Source organism: Xenopus laevis, chromosome 4S (genome assembly GCF_017654675.1).
Source record: "Xenopus laevis strain J_2021 chromosome 4S, Xenopus_laevis_v10.1, whole genome shotgun sequence".
NCBI lineage: Eukaryota > Metazoa > Chordata > Amphibia > Anura > Pipidae > Xenopus > Xenopus laevis.
This window is the reverse complement of record NC_054378.1, coordinates 104,738,752-104,762,020: the sequence shown is the minus strand read 5'-3', so window position 1 is coordinate 104,762,020 and position 23,269 is coordinate 104,738,752. Positions and strand designations below refer to the sequence as shown.

The following is a 23,269-nucleotide window of genomic DNA, read 5'->3' as shown; positions in this document are numbered from 1 at the left end:
TGTTATTGGCACTGGGAAATGACCGTGGACTGTTGTGTCTCCTCCACATGAGCTGTCCTTGTACCAGAAAGGCAAGCTGTCATACAGGGCAGGCATCAGCTTCAAGAACTGCTTCATATTCAACTGCAGATACAGTAATTGATTTATACTCTGTGTTATATACACAGAGTGCAGTTTAGTTCCCATAAGATAAAGGCTGTGGAGTAGAGAGAGGAAGAGCGTTAAAAGGCAGGTAGGGCTCTGCTACCAGCAGGCTTCACTTTACCTTACTGCTTGTTTACACACCCACCCAGCTTCATCATCATCATCTAGGCCTGGCCATTGGGAAATCATTTGTTTCTTAGTCACTTCAGGGAAATTCCACCAACAGGGAAGAAGTTGTGTCATCATGTGACTGTGTCCAGATCCATCTGTGCTTGTTTCACTCCCTTCTGCAAGTCACCATGAGAGCTTTACCAGCATGCCGTCCAAGGCTAATGGCTTTCCTCTGCTCACCATGTTGATCCATACCGTGGCCCTATCACTGAATGCTAGCCCACAAACCAACATCATCCTTTTAAAGGGTGGTTTACCTTTAAGTTAACTTTTAGCATGTTATAGAAAGCGCTATTCCTAGCAACTTTGCAAATGGTTTTCATTATTTACTTTTTTATGGTTTTTGAATAATTTGCCTTCCTCTTCTGCCTCTTTCCATCTTTCAAAGGGGGGGGGGGTTTCAATGCCCCCGGCAGTCAAAAACTTTTGCATGTGAGGTTAAAGTTTTATTATTATATTTTGCTACATATCATTTTATGCGGGCCCTCTCCTATATATATTCTCATCTCTCATTCAACCCACTGCCTGCTAGGGTAAATAAGATCCGAGCAACCAAAATACCAAACACAAAATACCAGTGCTGCTGAACAAAACTCTCTCTGAATAACCAATAATAAAACACGAAAAACAAATTGTCTCACAATAACAATGTCTACATCGTACTAAATGTTCCTTTAAAAGTGAATTACATATATATATATATATATATATATATATATATATATATATATACATACAATATCAAAACAGGGGGGTTGTGGGAGCACTCTAAAGGCTTTAACGTATATATATAAGTATAATAAATGCTATTGCATATGTACCCAAAACAGGGGTTATTTTGTTACAAAGTTATGATCATAAAATTGATAAGCCACCATACCACGTCAAGGTAAACCCCGAATGGCGGTCCCTAACTTGTTTTATATTTTATGTGCATTTTAGCATTACCTGTAATCAATGTCCATTGAACGCTGTTTTTTCACTGAGGGCTAAATCCTCCCCAGCCAGCAATCAGGCTTTTAAAGGAGAGATATTCCCAAAACAAACGCCCAATTTTAAAAGCATAGGATCACCACTTGACGTGGTATGGTGGCTTATCAATTTTATGATCATAACTTTGTAACAAAATAACCCCTGTTTTGGGTACATATGCAATAGCATTTATTATACTTATATATATACTTTAAAGCCTTTAGAGTGCTCCCACAACCCCCCTGTTTTGATATTGTGTGTATATATATATATATATATATATATATATATATATATATATACACAACATAACTCTATATAGAATGTGGCTGTTTAGTAATCATTGTAATTGCTATTGAAAGTAGTATCTGTTTATTTCTCCAAGTAATTATTTGCTTGGGGTGCAGGTTTGGCCTTGCATAGCACTATCCTGTACAGGTAGATACCACGAGTCTCTATCATAGATATTCCAGATATTCTCTTGTACTAAGAACCATTCTGCTGGAAAGTATGAGGGCACAGTGGCAAAAAACATGGCATAATGAGAACATTTGGAAGCAGTCTTTGGATGTGTCCTTTTATTTCTTGCCCTTGTACAGAGCCCTGGCAATGAGTTTAAAGGAACAGTAATGTCAAAAAATTAAAGTGTTTTAAAGTAATAAAAATATAATGCAGTGTTTACCTGCACTGGTAAAACTGCTGTGTTTGCTTAAGAAATACTACTATTGTTTATATAAATAATCTGCTGTGTAGCAATGGGGGCAGCCATTCAAAGGAGTAAAGGCTCAGGTTACACAGCAGATAATCTCTGTCTGTCTAATGGTGTTATCTGTTATCCATTAGTTATCTTGTGCCATATAGCCGTTTTTCAATTTCTGCCATTGCTCCACAGCAGCTTGTTTATATGAACTATAGTAGTGTTTCTGAACAAACACATCCGTTTTACCAGTGCAGGGCAACATTACATGATATTTTCATTACTTTAAAACACTTACATTTTTTGGTGTTACTGTTCCTTTAATTGTGATGCCATGATCTTGTTTGTTGGCTGTTCTAGGGTTGGGCCTCTGGAGATAAACAGCAGATGGTGTAGAGATAAACAGAGGAGCTGGCTAGCAATGATACAGGCAAGGACAGTAGACAGTGTTTGTATATTGGCCACAATCCAGCCAAGATGACTGTGCAATCCACAAACACTATGCTGTCGCTCTGAGTTATGGTGCTGTAGGGCAGCCATGAAAGACTCGTGGGAGGGGGAGTCGTGTGGGTTTTGGATAAAACTGCAAAAAATGCACTAACCTAAAATGCATATGGAGTTATTAAAATGTAAATGTAGTCAATAATAAACTCAAGCACATGTATGGGATCTATTTCTGGTAACTGGTGGGCCTCAGGCAGAAACGAGAGGCATCAGGGTAACAACCTCAGGATCGACATCATTTGGTTCGGGAGCAGCCGAGGAAATGAATGCACGCTGGTGATCAAGTAAGAGGTGTGCGCAAAAGATTCTGCTTTTTTTTTTCTCCCATAGAGCCGATTATATAGTGAATAAAGTACCCCCTCTTGTAAAATATAAGGATATTGTAAGTTACCGAGGAGTTTCATGACCATATAAAAACACGAGGCCGAAGGTAGAGTGTTTTTATACAGGTCATGGAACTCCGAGGTAACTTCTAATATCCTCATATTTTGCAACTGGGGGTACTTTATTTATTATAATACACAAATTTCAGTGAGTCATGTGACAGAAATGACATCAGAACTCAACGTTTATAACTGATGACATCAGAACTCACCGTTTATAAGGATATAATTTACAGGATATTCATGGCTTTTGTGTATTATAAGGAAATAATAACATTTTTGAAAATGATTTCCTGTTTCTCTGTAATAAGACAATAAACAGTATAATCCATTTCTGACAAAAACTCTGCACCTTCAACTGTTAGTGGCGGGTCAGATAATTAATTAATAAAATCAATCTCTCAGCTGGATAATCATTAACAAAGTGTTATATACCTAGTCCCACTCCGCAAGAACGGGTCTCACACCCTGGCAGCTCTGGGTTTTGGAAAAGAATCAAAGAACTAGGCCCAGAAGATAAAAGTTACAGGGTTTGCTTATATAAACTGAAACCATTCATTGTATGCACATAGGATAAGGCATGATCTGAGGCCAGGGGGGCTTATATAGTTTATATAGTCTTTTATTCATAGACTTAACCTGTTAGTTCACTATTCAGCAGAAACCTGGCTGCCTCTATAAAGTCTGTCCACCCTTTCACTTTCTTTGCCTTTCAACCAACCTGGTCCTGCAATAGCTGCTTGGCTCTATAACAAAGTTAACCTTCTTTATCCCAGTTCTACAAGAACTCTCAATAGCCTTTCACCTGACCATATCAAGCATTAGACTTGGGGGTCTGGGGCCAACCAGGCTTCTGCATCAGGGACCCCACACATATACTAAACCCCTGCCCAGCCACTACCCCACCCCCTGCATGTTGCATACCTTCTCTCCTTGTGGTTGTGACTGGTATTTCAACCACTGTAAGGATTCTAGGAGTTGTAGTTCTGCAACAAGTGAAATACTTAAAGGAAAGGGGACAATACAATCACTAGATTATGCCAACCTGTGACACTTCCATTGAGCAAAATATCTAACTTTACAGGTAACTTTAGTTGCCCAGACATGGGCTGCACCGCGTGATCACTGTCCAGGGGGCTAGAGGGGGTCTGTTGTCCTGGTCAAATTTTGGTCAGAAGGGGAGCAGTGAACGTTACGTAACTTGCTTATACGTTTATGTTAAAACTTACACAATTGACGTAACTTTTGTAAAAACGTATGCATCAACAGAGCAGCATGATAGGGGCAGGCAAGTGAGTAGGATTTATTGCAAACTCCCAATTAACTGACTGACTTATTTGCACGTTATTGTCAGGCAACCAGTCTCTTTATTTACAGAGGAAATCCCCTTCCCGAAATAATGTCACCTAGACTTATAAGATAAAAAAATCAGATAAGGTTTATTTGTGCGGCGACTGACACTCACGTAAGACACAGTTGTACATAAGCATTCCAAAAACAGTCCTCCAGCGTTGGTCCTTTTATACCCCTGTAAGGGGGACTCCCAAGGTTTCAGTTCTGACCAATGAGAGGTTAAAGAGCATGTAAAGTCTAAAATAGAATAAGGCCAGAAATGCTGTATTTTGAATACTAAATATAAACATGAACTTACTGCACCACAAGCCTAATCAAACAAATGATTTATGCTTTCAAAGTTGGCTACAGGGGGTCACCATCTTGTAACTTTGTTAAACATCTTTGCAAGACTAAGACTGTGCACATGCTCAGTGTGGTCTGGGCTGCTTAGGGATCACCATAAACAAAGCTGCTTGAGTTCTGCATGGCTGGGAAGTAAGGCGGGGGCTCCCCCTGCTGTTCATAAGTATGATTGTTTCACTGCTCAGCAGTTAGGGACCGTCTGACAATTCCTATTCACAGCAGTAAATGAAGGAAGAATTTCACTGCATACAGTCACGTTTCTTATAACAATGGTACACATTTTTTAATTAAAATATATTGGAGATAGGTTTCTATTTAATTAAAGAAAGTAAAAATGGGATTTTATTTTTTTTGCCTTTACATGCCCTTTAAGCTCTTATGTCATAGGTTCCCAAGTTTATGAAAACTTTAAAACTGCGATTTCTTTGTTCGGGGTTCTGACTCTGTGTTCAGGTGGCTAACGATTATGGTAACTTTTAGTACGTTAAAGAATGTCCAATTCCTAACAACTTTGCATTTTTTATATTTTATAGTTTTTCAGCTCTGTGACTTGCTCTTTCGTTTTCTTTCCAGCTTTCAAATGGGGGTCACTGACCCCCATCTAAAAACAAATGCTCTGTAAGTCTACACATTCATTGTTATTGCTACTTTTTTTTTACTGAACTTTATACATTCCAAAGTCTCGGTGTTTCCTACAATGTCAACTTTATTTTTGTTACATTGTCTAATACAGAGTATAAAATAAATGTTATTTTGTCAAATAGTGGTATTATTTGTACATTGAAGTGCATTCAGCTGTAACACCCTGCCCTGGTGTGGAATGTTGTTGATACTGTATATCTATATAGTGCCAAGGCTGAAACTAAAAGTGCTGCAAATATACAGCAAAGAGAATATAAAGCACAGGTGAACATTGTAGAGATGAGTGTACAATAAACGGCAATAGAAGTGTAGGAATAAATAGACACCCTTTAACTGCTGTGTAGAAGGAAACCATATAATTCACAGTCAGTATAATAACAAGACATTTAAATTAGTTTTTCCCAGCACTTCAGTTTCAGTGGAAAGTAACAAGAGCAGGAGACACTGTCACTATAGGGAGACTGTTCTTCTCTCACTTGTATTTGTAAATAACAGACAGACCTTCCTGTACACACAGGCACATAAGGCCGAGCAGCTTGTGTTGTTTCCCCTTAAACGGAATGAATGTGAAATAAAACATCATCTGATTTTCAAACCAGTCCTAAAAGTAGATCTGGTTAAACAAATGGAATAACAATTACTTTATTTGGTCATGTATTTACTGGAAAAAAAAGATTCCATAACATCTCTGTATGTGGCAAAAGTAAACGAATGAGTGTTCATGACATTCAGGGGCACATTTACTATGGGTCGAATATCGAGGGTTATTTAACCCTCGATATTCGACCATCGAAGTTAAATCCTTCGACTTCGAATTCAATCGTTTGATCGAACAATTCGAAGGAATTTAATTCATCGATCGAACGATTTTCCTTCGATCACAAATTGCTAGTAAAGCCTGTGGGGACCTTCCCCATAGGCTAACATTGGTGCTCGGTAGGTTTTAGGTGGCGAAGTATGTAGTCGAAGTTTTTTTTTAAAGAGACAGTACTTCGACTATCGAATGGTTGAAGTCGTAGTCGAAGGTCAAAGTAGCCAATTCGAAGGTCGAAGTAGCCAAAAAAAAACTTTCGAAATTCGACGTTTTTTTCCTTCTAATCCTTCACTCGAGCTAAGTAAATGTGCCCCTCAGTGTTCTTGCTCTGTATTTGGTGTAACCCCCCATTGTGCAGCAATAACTGCAACTAAACATTTGCTGTAACTGTTGATCAGTCCTGTACAGGGACTCTGAGACATTTTAGTCCATTCCTCCAAACAGGACAGTTTCCGCTCTTGGATGTTGGTGGTTTCCTCACATTAACTTTAGGTCTTTCCACAACATTTCAGTGGATTAAGGTCAAGACTTGGCCATTCCAAAACATTCACCTTAGTCTTGTTTGACCATTGTGACTTGTGTGTTTATCATTGCTATTCAGTTGTCAGATAACAAGCCGCTCAGGTCCAGATACAACAAAACAGGCCCAAACCAGACCACTCTCACCACTAGGGTTGCCACCTTTTCTGGAAAAAAATACCGGAAAAATCCTATATATTTCTATTTTTTCCCTATTAATAACATTGGGATCAACCATCATTTTTACTGGCCAGATGGCAACCCTACCCACCACCATGTTTCACAGATGGGATAAGGCTCTTGTGCTGGAATGCAGTGTTCTTCTTTCTCCAAATGTAACACTCCTCATTTAAAGGAGAATTCAACCCTAAACTTAAAAAAACCCTACTCTACATAGACCCCCCCCTCCCCCCTCCCCCCCAGCCTAAGTGTTGCCCCGGCCAAATGCCCCTAACGTTTTACTTACCCCTCGGTGCAGATTCAGGCATCAGAGTTCACGGACGCCATCTTCAGCCGCTTCGGTAACCTTCGGAATGAGACCGGCTCTTCGCCAATTTCCGTGAGTTTCAGCGCATGCACAGTTGTCACGAAACAAAAAACTGCTCCAACTGCGCATACGCCAACATGCCGGTCTCATTCTGAAAATGTGGTGTATGTGAGATCAGGCTTTGCTGGTTCCCCACCCTTTAAATAAAACAGGGTCTCTCACTCACACCTGATCAGCATTCCATTCACTGAAGACACTAGACTTCATTTCACCTTCAAATTATACGATGTAGGTACAATACAAACTGAGCAACTGAGTCATTCGATTTATTGATGTGGGACTAGGAGTGGCTGGGGTAGAATATTCTATAAGGGGTTTTGGGAATATTTCACTGTTAATGGATGAACTGGTATGGAACCAACAATCTTCCTATTGCCCCAGCTTCTCCAACCGTGTAGTGCCCAGTGTTGGTCGGAGGGGTCGGCACCTCTCCCAAAGTATTGAAATAAGGAATTACCAAACGCAAGTGTAGCGAGGAGATCCCCTGCAATTTTATTATAGTCACGTGATGTAGCGTTTTGGGGGCGTGCCCCTTCGTCAGAACTGGTGTGGAACCTGGAATTTGTTTAAGTCCAACAATCACCTGGGAACTAAGTGACGTAGAACTCACATGGGGATATAGTTTTTCCCCAGTACTGATACAGGCTAGAGCCAAAATAGAAAGCTGTGACATTTACTCCAGATATTCATCTACATGACTGTGCAGTCTGATAACCCAAGTTTAGCCCTGTATCCTGAAACAAGTCATAGACTAAGTGCACCAAAGCACGAAATGCGTAAGGTTTTTTGTACCTATATTTTTGTAACAAAGCATCTTTTCTCTTACTAATACCTGTCTGTGAGATGTGCCAGCCACATATGCTGAGTATGGATTACCTTCTAGAGCTGTAGGTCTAAGGCATGTGCACCTTGACCCCATGTTTACACTGGTGAACTGTAACTAATCTGCCTTAACAATGGATCACACATGGACAGCACTAATCTACTCATTCCAATGATGCCCCACAATGTGCTGATCTTAACGGAAGCTTCTATTTCTCTTAGTTACTGATCTGCAAATGCACTACAAGTACAAGAATCAGAGCAAATATAATAAGCTTTTCTCAGAGGCTGCCCAAAGCATACTGAGCATGTGCAGTGCCACTGACACTCAAAAGATGGCCTACCAAGATGAGAAGACAGGAACCTTAAAGGAATTCTGTCACGATTTTTATGATGTCGTTTTTATTTCTAAATTACACTGCAAATAATTCCCTCTACAATATAAAATGTCATTCCTGAACCAACCAAGTGTATATTTTTTATTTATAATATTGGTGTGTAGGTGCATCTCAGGTCATTTTGCCTGGTCATGTGCTTTCAGAAAGAGCCAGCACTTTAGGATGGAACTGCTTTCTGGCAGACTGTTGTTTCTCCTACTCAATGTAACAGAATGTGTCTCAGTGGGACATGGGTTTTTACTATTGAGTGTTGTTCTTAGATCTACCAGGCAGCTGTTATCTTGTGTTAGGGAGCTGCTATCTTGTTACCTTCCCATTGTTCTGTTGTTTGGCTGCTGGGGGGGGGGGGGGTAGAGAGGGGGTGATATCACTCAAATTGTAGTCACTCTTTACTGCTGTACTGCAAGTTAATCAGAGCACAAGCCACATGACTGGGGGCAGCTGGGAAATTGACAATATGTCTAGCCCCATGTCAGATTTTAAAATGAAATACAAAAAATCTGTTTGCTCAGATTTCAGTGCAGAATTCTGCTGGCGCAACATTATGAACTGATGTGTTTATAGAAAAAAAACATTTTGTTCCCATGACTATCTCTTTAACAATAACGTTGCCCTTTCACTTTACTGTGTGTGTGTGTGTGTCGGCCCCAGGGAAGAAAGTTGAAGTGGAAGAAGGGGGTCGTGCAGCCATGCTTGCGGAGAAGGATCCCAGGCTGCTACTGTTTTCTGCTAAAAGGAGGACTGGCCTGGGGTATCAGGTAAGTGAATATAATCACAGGGGTACCTTACATTTGGCTAGATGATTTCACCTTTACTTCTCCTTTAATAATGAACACTTGTTTAATATCGTTATAGCATTTCTATAAGTATGGAAAACAAACGTAGGCTCAATGGTTTGTGTTGGCTATGGAACAACTCACTGCTCTGCACTATTTCTTTCTATTCCTGTATCAGCAAAACTCTATATGTAACAATCACAAGAAAAAACTGTGCATTTTGGGGAAAATGTTTTGAGTGGACCGGTTCCCAAAACGTCACCATATAATTATGTGGCCAAGCGCAGGGGGTGCAATGCAGCCGCCCCAATAGTCGTTTTATACAAAGTACCTGATTAGGCCTAGAAGCAGAATTCTTCTTATAGGCTAAGAAATATATTGAATAAGCAGCCAAATATGATGGTGGCAAGAATAAAACAGCACAAGACTCAGGCCCAGCTGCCAACACCCATTTATTTCCTCTTTATAATAAACCCAGATGCTCAAAAAGTGGCAGCATTACAAACAGGTCTGAAGTCAGAAAAGTTCTGTATCCCCCCCCAGCAGCACAATGCAGTCGACTCATTTCACAGCTGATAATGGCTTCTTTCCACCCGTGCCCCAAAAATACAGATTCTGATGCGATTTACCTGGGCACACAGTGACAAGCTATGGTCAGACCCCCGGCAGTCACATTTCAGCCCCACAGAATACATTTGCCAGGAGTAAAAAGAATATTAAAGTGACCTGACGCTGGTTATTTGTGTTGCTAAAATCTGTATTATGGAGCCGCTCAGTGGAGAAGACTGTTCCCCGTATCAAGCGTTACACGTTGCCCTTCTGGCAGGAGAGGGGTTAAATAAGCAAGAAATCGATAACTTAAATATTAATTTACACACATATATATTTTTTTCTCTTTATAATCTATATATATAAGTGAAACCAGTGCAGAACAGACTCCTCTTGGGTAAATGTAAAGGTGCAGCGACAGCCACCCGGTGACCAGGTTTAATGACTGCAAAAGCCAAAGGGCTGTAAGCTCTGCAGTCTACAATCTAAATAGCAGTGACCCGCGTGCACAAGTCTTAAACCCCCATGTGTGTGCAAGGATAAGCAAAAGTGGGACATCTCTACCAAAGGGTGAAATCCTTTCCCAGTGGGGAGCGATTATATTAAGGGCTTCCAAATGAATTCAGTTCATGGGCAAGTTAATATAAGAATTAAGATGTTGTGTATCATATAGACGGAGGTATGTTGTTTCTTTGTCTAAAAAGCTTCCCTTTAGTCTTGCAGCTAAGATGCCTACCTACCTTCACAAGTATTCTAGCAGCTCACTGAACCGTGTACCCAAACAGCCATACAAAGGAAAGAGACCATTGGAAAACCCAAAACTACTTGGATTACTTATAAAAGCTCAAGAAGTTTGTGTGGGTAACTTTAAGGGTCAGTCCACACGAGCAGATTCGGGGAGAATAGTCGCCCCAGCAACAAATCGCCTCTTCTTCGGACGACAATCTCCCCAAACTGCTGAAAATCGTTTTACGAAGTTGCCCCACAAGGAAACTTTGGGCGACTTTGGAAAACAAAGCGCCGCGTGTGCATTGCCGCAGGCGATCTTCATTTTAGCCAGCAGAGGACGGGGGAAGGGGGGGAAGGCAGTTCGGGAGATCGTTACACCGAAGAAGAGGCGATTAATCACCCCAAATCTGCTTGTGTGGCCAGACCCTAAGGGGCTTGGGAAAAGGCGCTCTAGTTGTTAAGGTTCTGGGCACACAGAGCTGTAGGCTGCTCATTTTTACAGGCTGAGAGAAGTAAATCGGCTCAGTGTCCCATTAATTTGAATTAGATGCGCCTGTGTGTGCTCACACCCAGCCCAAATACACTTAAAGGAGAACTAAACCCCCCCCCCCTGTAATAAGTCCCCACTGCCTCCTCCCCTGCACAGTCTCCCCCGTGAATTCTGTCCCCTCTAGAAATAGCGACCGCACATACAAAGTGAGCGCAGTGGCACTCACGGCCGCCATCTTATTCTCTTCGGTAATCTTCGATAAACGAGCGGCATATTGGCGCATGCGCAGTTGGTTAAATCTTCCGGTTCGTGACAACTGCACACGCAGAGACGAAAATTGCCAAAGGGCAGAAGGACACAAAGATTACCAAAGCGAAGAAGATGGCGTCTGTGAGCTCCGCTGCGCTATTTCTAGACAGGACAGAATTCAGGGGTAAGAGGGGGGAGGCAGGGAGAGGGGCATATGTGTGTGTGTTTCTGCGTGCTTCTGCCTGTCTGCCTGCGTCTGTCCGTCTGCGCGCGTGCGTCTGTGCGTCACACTGGATGTTTCCCACCAGGCAGTCTAAGAGCATTTGGCCCCACCTCTGTTACAATGTTACATGCCACCCCTTAAAAAGCAAATAACTGTTGTCACCCACACTTTGTTATTGTCTATGTTGGAATATCCAACCTACTTATATTATGGTGAAGGTTTCAAGGGACCCTTGTCTTCTCGGTTGTGCTGGACAACACCAGTTTAACCCCTGCAACAATAAAGGGGTCGTTCACCTTTGAGTTAACTTTCAGTATGATGCAGAGAGAGATACTCGGAGGCAAATGGTTTTCATTTTTTATTATTTGTGCTTTATGAGTTATTTAACTTTTTATTCACCAGCTCTCCAGTTTGCAGTTTCAGCATTCCGGTTGCTAGATTACCCTAGCAAACACGCGTCATATTTCAGAGACTTGAATATGAATAGGAGAAATAGGGAATAGAAAAAACGAGTAATAAAAAAATTAAAAGTGTAGCATTATAGAGCATCTGCTTTTAGATGGGGTCAGTGACCCCCATTTGAAAGCTGGAAAGATTCAGAAGAAAAACAATAATTCAAAAACTATAAATAAATAATGTAGAAAAGTTGCTTAGAATGGACCATTCTATACTAAAAGTTAACAGAAAGGTGAACCATCCCTTTAATTCAGTGCTACAACATGGCACACGGCAGAGACAGCTATTCATACATGAAAACAATGCAAACTATAACTTAAATCGTCCGAGTTTAAAACAGGTACTCTAAATTAACCCCTTTGCTGCCAGGAAGGTACATAAGCAATTTAGGTAAATGTGTAAAAAGGCTGCTTTAAAGGGGTTGTTCACCTTTGAGATAACTTTTAGTATGATGTAGAGAGCGATATTCTGAGATAATTTGCAATTTATTTAAATTTTTTTGAGTTATTCCGCTTTTTATTCAGCAGCTCTTCAATTTGCATTTTAAGCAATCCGGTAACTAGGGCCCAAATTCCCCTAGCAACCATGCATTGATTTGAATAAGAGACTGGAATATGAATAGGAGAGGCCTGAATAGAAGGATCAGTAATAAAAATTAACAATAACAATATTGCCTTACAGAGCATTTGTTTTTTAGAAGGGGTCAGCGACGCCCATTTGAAAGCTGCAAAGAGTCAGAAGAAAAAGACAAATAACTATAAGACTAAAAAATAAATAAATAATGAAAACCAATTGAAAAGTTGCTTGGAATTGGCCGTTCTAAAAGTTACTTTAAAGGTGAACCACTCCTTTAAACGCACTTGTCGGCAAACCAAATTCAATCTGCGTATATCAAATGACGCTACATCCACTTGGGAGACTGTCCTGTTAAAATAAAGAGCAATAAATATAAACCCACCTAAAAGTGGCAAGAAAAAAAGGTTACCCTGCTTTCTAAGCAGAGACAATTCCATGAATATAATGAACAATCTTGTGGCACTTGCCTTTAACACTTTCTCACTGGATCAGGCAGTGATTTCACCTGCAAGTCTTACACCAAGTGCTACGGTAATTTGAGTTGCGGCTGGTCTATTTTTTTCCTTTTCAAAGTACACGTGTCGAGGGAATTTAAAGCTGGGGGACTAATTGTATACTCCGTTGCTGAGTAAAAATCACACCAAACCATATATAATCAGCGACTCTTATATTCAATAGTTTTCTGTATAATTTGGCTTTTTCGAAGCTGATGGTTTTCAGGGGAAGAATCATCGCTTTTGCTTGTTCTGCGAGAAACGAGAAGAGGGTTTTCATTTAATAAATTCAGTTTCCCTTTTCCAAAACTAAAAATCCAGAGAAATGAAGTAGAATCAGACATGGTCTCTCCTGGTGTGTGGGACCCACATGTCCCGTTTCATTCAAAGTATGTACATGTCGGAGCAGGAAGATGTAAAACAGATTAAGGTTTCGTAGAAAGGTGTCCGTGTCTGCTGGAATTGGACGCCATCTCTGGTACACACTGGGAGGGTAAAAGCACTACATGGTGTCCATAGAGTCACAGTCTCCTCGCTCTTCCAAATCTTCCTCCGCAGCAGGAGGGCCGATTGAGGCTGTAGGTGATGAGTTTTTACAATCAACGTTATCCTGGCGCTGGTAGAAAAGAACGTAAGCGGCTTTCGTCTGCAGGAAAAGGAATGAGACACATCGGTCACTAATTGATACCACCACAAAAGGCTTGGGCCACATTTTAAAGGGGTGGTTCACCTTCTAAACACATTGTTTAGTTGTTTTCAGATTGTTCTCCATAAACAAAGACTTTTTTTCAATTGCTTTTCATCTTTTATTTTTCACGGTTTTCAAAAAATGTAAGTTTAAAATGAATGCTCCTGTCTCTAGTGTTTCAGCCTGGCAGTCTGCTGCATTTAGTGGATACATTTCTCAGCACTATCTGTGAAACTATTGAATCAAATCTAACAGCTGCCTTTAAACGGGTGGTTCACCTTCCGAACACTTTTTCAGTTTGATTGCTTTCAGGTTGTTCCCCAGAAATAAAGACTTACTTTCCATTATTTTCCTTTAATTTTGTACAGTTCTGAGTTTAAGTCTGAGTTTAATGGTTCCTGTCTCTGGCAGCTCAGTAATTCAGGAGCAGACTCTGCAATTTTGCATCATTTCTCAGCAGCATCTCTGGAGTATTAGCAACTATTGTATCAATTTTAACAACTGCCTTTAATGAAATTCAGGGATTCTGCTCAGCAGGGACAAAGATAAGAAATGTATCAGTTTATAAGTTAGAGTCGGCGACCCCCCCCTCCCAGAGCTGCTTTAGAAGGTGAAAAATTAGACTTTACACTTGGTCACAAATAGAAAGTAATTGGAAAAAGTCTTTATTTCTAGTGAACAATCTGAAACAAACTGAACTGAAATTTTTTTTGAAGGTGAACAACCCCTTTAACACTAGTGCTAGAAAATGTGGATCTCGGCCTGCGTTCCACTCCTTTGCTGCTGTTCGATGTACCTGCACCAGAATACATTGCCACAGCTCAGGTGCTGACAGACTCAGCAGATTTTGTGGCAGATACATAAGATTTTGCTCTGAAATTTGCAGTGTCTGCCTGCACCCAAGTTGAGGCAATATATTGGGGTGCAGGCACATCAAGCAGCAACTAGTCTACAAAAAAAAGAAAACTGGAGAGCCTTCCAGTGTGAATATATGTAGTTTTTGCTCTGGAAGCACCCTTGCTGTGGAGATGGCTACTTTACTAATCTGTAGATGAGCCGACTATAAGTCATTTGGAGGATCGTCTGAAAAACTATTGAATATATAGTCTAATAAAAGTCTGTGCTGCACAGTTATTGGGCCCTTACCACAATCTGATCTTCAGAAGCCTGAGAGACGCTACTATCATCAAAATAGTACCACTGGCCTTTTTCTTGGTTCTTTGCATATGCGGTGTCTGTATGGGCAAGAAAAAAAGCTGCTGTTGAAAGGTTCACTGTCATGCAGAGGCTTACTGTATAAAAGGAAGGATTGATGAGACTACAATATATGGAAACACTGCAAGGCTACTGGTTTTAGCGTACTATTAATGTATAAGTAATAGAGGATCCGCACTCTCATTTTCATTTCAAAGTGATAGCTTTTATTTCTCACACCACAATCCGACGTTTCAGTCCCTCCTGGGGACCTTTCTCAAGGATACATACATACATACATATATATATATATATATATATATATATATATATATATATATATATATATATATATATATATATATATATATATATATATATATATATATATATATATATATATATATATATATATATATATATATATATATATATATATATATATATATATATATATATATATATATATACACACACAGTCTGTGGAAAGAAAGCACTCAAAAGACTGATGGAAGCAAATATAATGCTTTACTGCATCAACTTGAGAACGCGTTTCGATCCTCTAGGGACCTTCGTCACGATGTGATATATATATATATCAATCATACGGACTATTGTTTAAATTTACTCTAGCCCTCACACATTCTAAAAAAAGCCTCTTTAGTTCAACACCCTTTGCCCAAATCAAAGCAGTGGGGTTTGAGTTGAGGGTGGGTTGGCCCACCAAAAATTTGGGACCTGTGCATCACTACCTCTTTGGATGATATCACTTCTATATATAGGTATGGGACTGATTATCCAGAATGCTCGGGACCAGGGGTTTTCCAGATAACAGATCTTTCCATAATTTGGATCGTCATACCTTAAGTCTACTAGAAAATCATGTAAACATTAGATAAATCGCATAGGCTGGTTTTGTTTTCAATAAGGATTAATCATATCTTAGTTTGGATCAAGTACAAGGTTCTGTTTTATTATTAAAAAGGCAATCATTTGTAAAAATATGGATTATTTGATTATAATGGAGTCTATGGGAGACGACCTTTCCGTAATTCGGATAATGGGTTTCCGGATAAAATATGAAGTGGAGAAAATCATTAGCCCCTGACAGGCAAACAGCTGGATAGCACTAGACTACAGATTAGACTGGTTTACTGTATGTTGCTTTAGCTTTAAAATTTAAAAAAGACCATGGGGGAGGCAGCAAGAGATAACACAAGATTTAAAGGGACACCTATATCCGCTATCTGTCCCTAGACAAGTATTCTTGTATGGTGGCCATAGACGTAGAGATCCACTCAACTGGCAACGTTGCCAAACGAGCGAACCTCTCCAAGATATGCCCGGATTGAAGTGCGCGATATCGGCCTAATCCGATTGTGGGCCCTAGGGCCCAACGATTGGATCATAATGGATCTGATTCGGGGCAGTCTGATTGCGGGGCAGCATACACACATAGATGCGGCCGCGATCCGACAGGATTTTTTAATCTGCCCGATTTTCGGCCAGATATCGATTGGGGAAGCCGTTGGATGGCGCCACACACGGGCCAATAAGCTGCCGACTCTGTCGTGCTGCTCTAATTGCTGATGTAGGTATCTGTAATAATGAACTCAAAACAGCTTAAAAACCTTAAAACAGGTGTTACTTACAATGACCTCCTCCCATTCCTCCATAGTGGTTTGAAACTGCAACAAGATCATACATATAGGGACCCGCTTGTGGGTCACAGACAAATTCGGACATGTTCAGATCCCTAAAATAAACGAAAAGTTGCAGCTCACAGAAATAACAGAAATAGAAAACCTCAGGAACAAAATGCATACAACTACAAGTGCAAATGTTTTTAGAATACACAATTTACTTGTGTCAATTGCAGTCTACTTTGCTGTTGTGATGCAGTATACGTCAAAATAGCCAGTGTTAGCACTGGGATCTATGTACACAATACAAACAAAAGGTACACAAAGGGGTTGTGTGAGAAAGAAAATGCTAAATGCCCCATTGCAAATAACACAATGCTGAGTAAGCACTGGGCTAATAGCAAAGTGCATTGTATTCAAGCCATTGTGAAATGTGCAGTGCTAAAGTGCCTGTGTTACAAGAAAAAAAAAAGTCTTGCTAGCAGATTAAAGGAAAACAATAGCCCTCATGTAGGTCTCTAAAAAAATAAATTGCATAAAACAGCTCATGTGTAAAACCCTGCTTCATGTAAATAAACCATTTATAATTAAATACTTTTTTAGTAGTATGTGCCATTGGGTAATCATAAATAGAAAATTGCCATTTTAAGAAATAAGGGCCGCCCACTGGGATTGTAAGATTCACGTGCACACAAACAAACCATACTTGTTAGGTCACATGAGCCAATTAAGAGACAGATTTCTGTCTTTTGCTCCCAAATGTCTTCTTGTTACAGTTAGAGTTGTAGTATTTCTGGTCAGGTGATCTCTGAGACAGCACACAGACCATCACAAAATGGTGGTTTAAGGGAAGAGATGTAAAAGGGCAAGATTTACTTAAATATATATTCCAGTTTGGTAAGATTCTGTAATATGCCACTGAATATGATATAAACTAGCTGTTGCTTAAATATTAATTTTGGGGGCATAGTTTTCCTTGAACAGACATACCCCCAATGCAATATTTTACATCCAAGAATATACAATATATTCTTAAACTTTTACACTATCTATATATATATATTGCAACCTTGCTATACGCTTCACACAAGTCTCTAGACTGTAATTGGACCTACTCTTTATTGGGACATAAAATAAGATTGCCTTCATCATAGCTGCTGCCTAATATTAGCTCACCTGATTGGAAACTCAACCACAGCATCCAGCTTGTCCCTCCAAAAGCGATTGTATGAGAAACGCTTTAAATGTACCACCAAGATTTTTGGCAGGGACCAGAGATCAAACTTCTTGGTGGCTCGCTGGTGTTTCTTGCAGTTCGGACAATACCTGAGAAAAAAGGTGGATGGCAGACAATATAATGTGTTGTGTGATTAATACTAATAAGTTGGCTCTATCTACTATATATACACACTATATTCTGCTGAGCTCTAGGCCAGTATGTTTTGCTTTTTTAGCAAGACAACGAGTTGGTGTCACTGCTGCTGCCCACTGTCACTTCAGAATGTTAAACTGGAGATTATCCTGATGTCAAATAATACTTACAATAATAATACAATAATATTGCGTCAAAAGCGCTAAAATCTTTCATGTACACAGGCAACATTCCAGTTGTATTGGTCACAAGTGTAGGAAAGATGGCTAACAGGGTTAGGCCCACAACATATCGAGATCAGGGGACCCCACAAAATACATAGGATACGACTAGTTCCCATGAGTTCACATGACAGTAACAAAGTAAGAGATATTAACAAAGGTTCATCATACTTAACCCTCTCAAAAAATGTACCCCTGAGGACAAACCAACAACTTTTTAAAAACAAAAAAGGGGAACATGCCTTTTAATTCCAGGTAACAGAAAAATCCATCAGAGAAAATTATTCAATGTCTTACCAGGGGTCATGCTCCCCAAGCGTCTCCGTCTTTGTAAAAAGCTGCATGCACTCTCGAAGGGCAACTGTTACTTTTTTCTTCTGAGGCTGCATCATTGATTCATGTTTGTCAAAAGCCTGTTTAGAAAAAAAAAACATGAGAAATCCTTTCATTCTCTTTCTCACATTAGGTCATACAGTCATGGGGACTCAATGCACCTTGCAAAACCTCTTACACATGTGTATACAAGTCCCTTAGATTGTGGATTTTAAGGAGCAGCACATCTTGCAGCCAAATGTAGTACAACTTTTACATCTAGAGCAGTGATCCCCAACTAGTAGCTTGTGAGCAACATGTTTCTCTCCAACCCCTTGGATGTTGCTCCCAGTGGTCTCAAAGCAGGTGCTTATTCTTGAATTTCAGGCTTGGAGGGAAGCTTTGGTTGTATAAAAACCAGGTGCACTGTCAAACAGAACCTCGATGTAGGTCGACAATCCACATAGGGGCTACCAAATGGCCAATCACAGCACTTATTTGCCACCCCAAGAAGATTTTTCTTGCTTGTGTTGCTCCCCAACTACTTTTACTTCTGAATGTTGCTCACGGGTTCAAACCATTGGGGATCCCTGATCTAGAGGGTGGATTATTTCTTACATTGTATGATTATATCAAAATATGATTTCATACAAATGGAGCTTGTATCTATCCTAAATTTCTCTTAAATGTAAAAACCATTACAATGTATTGTGAAAAGTGGTTAACCACCCAAAACATGTTGAAACAGAGCTGCATGATGGGTAGAAAATACCATAACCTTCCAAGTGCTATCAGCACAATAAAGTCTCCATAAATCAGTGAAGAGTAGAGTTAACCATTCATATCTCGCTCCTAATACAGTAATATGTTTAGCAATAGATCATGAAGAAAGCACACCCCGGCTTACCTCTGCTTCCTGATCATCATAAAACAATTTCTTGCTTTCAGAATCCCAGTCAATGGCAACTGTTGCAAAAGCTGTAAGAAAAAAAGGAATGCTTCTGTAATAAAACAAGCACCAACATTGCAATCACACCATAATTAGCACAGAATCTGCTTTATTGAAATAACCTATATTGAAGAAAAAAACGTGCCCTTTAGATGGAACAGCATAAATGTAAAGAAACCTGGGCAATATACGTTTTTGTTAATCATGTGTAATGTCAGTGTTTTGCCACTGTGAAATTATGGGCAAACGGGGGGGGGGGGGGTTGTTCTGACCTATGGGTGCAGCAACATGGCCACGGCAATTCTCACATTAGTCTATGCAGCGAGTTTGTGCACTTTTTTGTCTGCAAGATAGCAATCTGCAAGGGTGCTTCTTAACCAGTACAGTTTTTTTGTGAATTCTTTAAATGTATATGCCTTAAAATGAACGAATGAGTACAAAGTGAGTCAGGATATTGACACCCTTTTTTGGAAAAGCACATAGCCAAACAACCTTAAGTTGAATAAAAAAACAGGCAGGGAAAGGGTTTAAATTACAAACAAAACATTAATGCTTTGCAGATCCTATACTAAGCTACCTCTAAAGGTATGCCCATACTTACAGCTGAATTTTAGGTATCCCTTGGCAGGCATTGATCCCACATCTGCAGTGGCATATGAATTCACCAAACTGAAAGTGAACAGCCTCTTGCGGCATTCCAAGGCTTTCTTTGGCATCTTGTTACAAGGGCTACAGCCTCCCTCAGAGTTTTCTTCTTCCACACTCTCATCAGACTGTCCATTGGTCTCTTCCTGAGATTCTTCCTGCTCATCTTGATCCTCCTCTTGATGATCCATCTCATCTTGTGCATGAATGGAAATCAACAGAATTAGGCTACACACAAATACTTGTTTATTTGCCTCTCAGAGCTTTCAAGCCCTCAAACAGCAGAATTTAACATTAGGTACAGATTATGTACAGTGCTGTGTCTTTGATAAAGTTAATTTCAGCAAAATGAGGAGCAAAACTTACCATCACATACACCATTTGAGCCATTGCATGCCCCATTGTCTGAACTCAAGCAGGTATATAACTCGGGATGAGGACTCTTTACATACCGTCTAATGGAAACATTAAAAAAAATATATATATATTATACTCTCAAAATATATTCTGAACAGCTTACACGATTTTCTTCTATTGCATTAAAATTAAGATTTGAAACGCTTGCATGCTCAGTCATTGAAAAGATCTTAAAAGTTAAAATATGATACATTAACAGATCTAGTGAGCTGCCATTACAAAAAAATGCTTCACAGTAAAGGGAATGAGGGCAATCTATGTAGGAAGTTGGAGAATCAGACCCTGACTCACTAGCCACGCAGCAAAACAAAACCAAAAAAAAAAAACCACTGTTCGCTTTCTTGAAATTAAGCATTTCTGTTTTGTAAGTTACACCATATATCTATATATATCTATATATATTTCACAATCATTATATATCTGCCCTTTGATATAGCCTCCAACATGCCCATTGTGAGCATGAAATGACTTATATGTTGATGTGATTAAAAATTAAAGATTAAAACCGCTCTGTGTAACCAAAAAGCTTGATATAGTGAAATGTACAAAGCAACACACTGCCTCCAAAACTCAAGTTTTTGAATGGATGTTTAAAGGGGAACGCCACAAAACATAACTTAAGGTTTTTGAAAAGTAAACATAATTTCAAGCAATTTAGCAAAATACATCAATTAAAAAGTATGCAGATTTTTCATGATTTCTAATGGTTTGGAACAATTCCCTAAGCCTAGCCCCCTGCTCTCCTGCTGATCTGTCTGACTTCTTTGCTGAGCTGGCTGACTACTGTTATTTTGTATCAACAGCTAGCTGTCCTTAGCCCGCATCCTCCAAACCCCACAACTCCCTGCACACGTAATTTCAATAAGGAAAGGAACATCATTATAGTGCAATGTAAGTTGTGGAGAAGTTGTTTCAATTTGTAACATCAGTGTTTGGTCCCTCCTTCCCTGCCAGGACTTTAAATGATACAGAAAGAGAAGAACTGTTAAATAGCTGGATTTCAGCATAGAAAATGCCATTTATTAATACTTTTTGAAGAAACAGGTAACTGTGATGGGTATATTAGAGGTTTCTGTGTTATGTGGGCCTCTTTATCAAATTTTGGTTTGGAACCCGGAGTTGCCCTTTAAAAAGGTGCAGCAAAAAAAGCAATACATACTGTAATCTCTCCAGCACAATTTCATATAGAACATCTAAAGTGAGATTGTGCTTTGGTACAGAAATCATGCGGGGCTGGCCAAACAAGTTCGTGCCAGTTGATGTGGCCTGCCGATACCGTCTCTCCCGGAAGCAAATGGGAAGTGTAATCCATTCTTCAGCTTTTCTAGACTTCACTTCATATCTAAAGAGGGGAAAAAACAAAAAGTGAGCACAACAACTGAACTGGTAGAGACTGTGAGGCTATACACAAAGTGATTCTTCTGGTTGCTAGGGTTCAAATTACCCTAGCAACCATGCACTGATTTGAATATGAGACTGGAATATGAATAGGATAGACCAATTGAAAAGTTGGACATTCTATAACATACTAAAAGTTAACTTAGAGGTGAACCACCCCTTTACCAAAGCAAATCCGTTTCACAGCAAGCATACAAAATGCATTTTGGGGGAAGTTGCCTTCTAAGCAAAAGGATAAGCCAAGAATCCATATGCAATGCATCTTTTACCTATTCTTTTTGTGTTAACAAAGGAGGGAAAACATCACTAGTCTACAAGATGCAGTCAGGTGACACTCCCCTCCGCCCCACACCTCTCATGTCCAGCGTAGTAGGGTTAAGAGGAAAAAAAATTGTCTTTTTAAAGCAGCAATTTACCTTAAGGCCAGTGACTAATACAAAGTGCTCATAACCTTGAATTGAATATACGTAGAGGCAACAGGCTAATCAAAATTTACATCTGCATTCAGTGTAATTAATCCCCTCTAGACCAAGTTGGGAAGCTGGGAAAAAGCCCAGCACATGAGAGCACTTAAAGGGATACTGTCATGGGAAAATTTTTTTTTTCAAAATGAATCAGTTAATAGTTTTGCTCCAGCAGAATTCTGCACTGAAATCCATTTCTCAAAAGAGCAAACAGATTTTTTTTATATTCAATTTTGAAATCGGACATGGGGCTAGACATATTGTCAATTTCCCAGCTGCCCCAAGTCATGTGACTTGTGCTCTGATAAACTTCAGTCACTCTTTACTGCTGTACTGTAATTGGAGTGATATCACCCCTCCCTTTTCCCCCCCAGCAGCCAAACAAAAGAAGAATGGGAAGGTAACCAGATAGCAGCTCCCTAACACAAGATAACAGCTGCCTGGTAGATCTAAGAACAATATAGATGGTAGCCGCACCTTCTAACCAATTGTTTTTCCCTAGGGTTACCCCTTGACCGAGAGTTAGGAGCAACTCGGCATAGATGTGCTGACCACTCCTATATAAAACCTGGTTCGATGCTCAAAAGGAGAGACAAAAAGCGGAGTATATAGCGTCGCACAATCTTAAATTAACCTGTGTTAAACAATGTGTCTTCCTGCTTCAAGCGATCAACTATGTTACTTAAATAAGTTGTTGTGTTCTTATTGTGATCAATCCAATCATCTCTTCTGTGATTATTAAAGCAAAATTAATTAAAGTGCAATTCTTAACAATTCATGGTGACTCAAATCTTTAAAGTGCATAGTGCTGAGTTGTGAACATGGGAATGTACTTGAGCCTGCGGCTTGGACTAATTAAAGAGACATCATAAAAAGTAACTTTTATTTCATATACTAAAATTCATTGATTGAAAGGGAATTAATTATTACAACCACTAAAAACAAAAGAAAAGGGTGGAAATCCGATCTGGAATTTGTATAAGCAGGGGTAACAGTGTAATTGTTTCCTTAGACTGTTCCCATATCGATCTTACATCACCCGTTTCCCTATACTGGCTGAATAGTAGTCAGGGAGTACATTAAGGATAAGTTAGCACTGAAGCAGTGATCTCC

The 23,269-nt window shown here is 39.7% G+C and overlaps 1 protein-coding gene across 2 annotated transcripts in view; it reads right to left on the bottom strand.

Moving 5' to 3' along the window:
• Positions 1–13,009: 13,009 nt before the first annotated feature.
• The window catches only part of usp4.S (ubiquitin specific peptidase 4 S homeolog), a 38,788-nt gene continuing 28,528 nt past the window's right edge, over positions 13,010–23,269 (bottom strand). For both annotated transcript variants that reach the window (XM_018261291.2, XM_018261292.2), the window contains exons 14-22: positions 21,454–21,636; positions 20,244–20,332; positions 19,834–20,073; positions 19,191–19,261; positions 18,269–18,384; positions 17,555–17,704; positions 16,388–16,491; positions 14,688–14,776; positions 13,010–13,499 (exon numbers count right to left, since the gene is read on the bottom strand). In XM_018261291.2, coding sequence (XP_018116780.1) covers positions 13,356–13,499; positions 14,688–14,776; positions 16,388–16,491; positions 17,555–17,704; positions 18,269–18,384; positions 19,191–19,261; positions 19,834–20,073; positions 20,244–20,332; positions 21,454–21,636 — 1,186 coding nt within the window. In that variant the 3' untranslated portion in view covers positions 13,010–13,355. The remainder of the gene's footprint in view (positions 13,500–14,687; positions 14,777–16,387; positions 16,492–17,554; positions 17,705–18,268; positions 18,385–19,190; positions 19,262–19,833; positions 20,074–20,243; positions 20,333–21,453; positions 21,637–23,269) is intronic.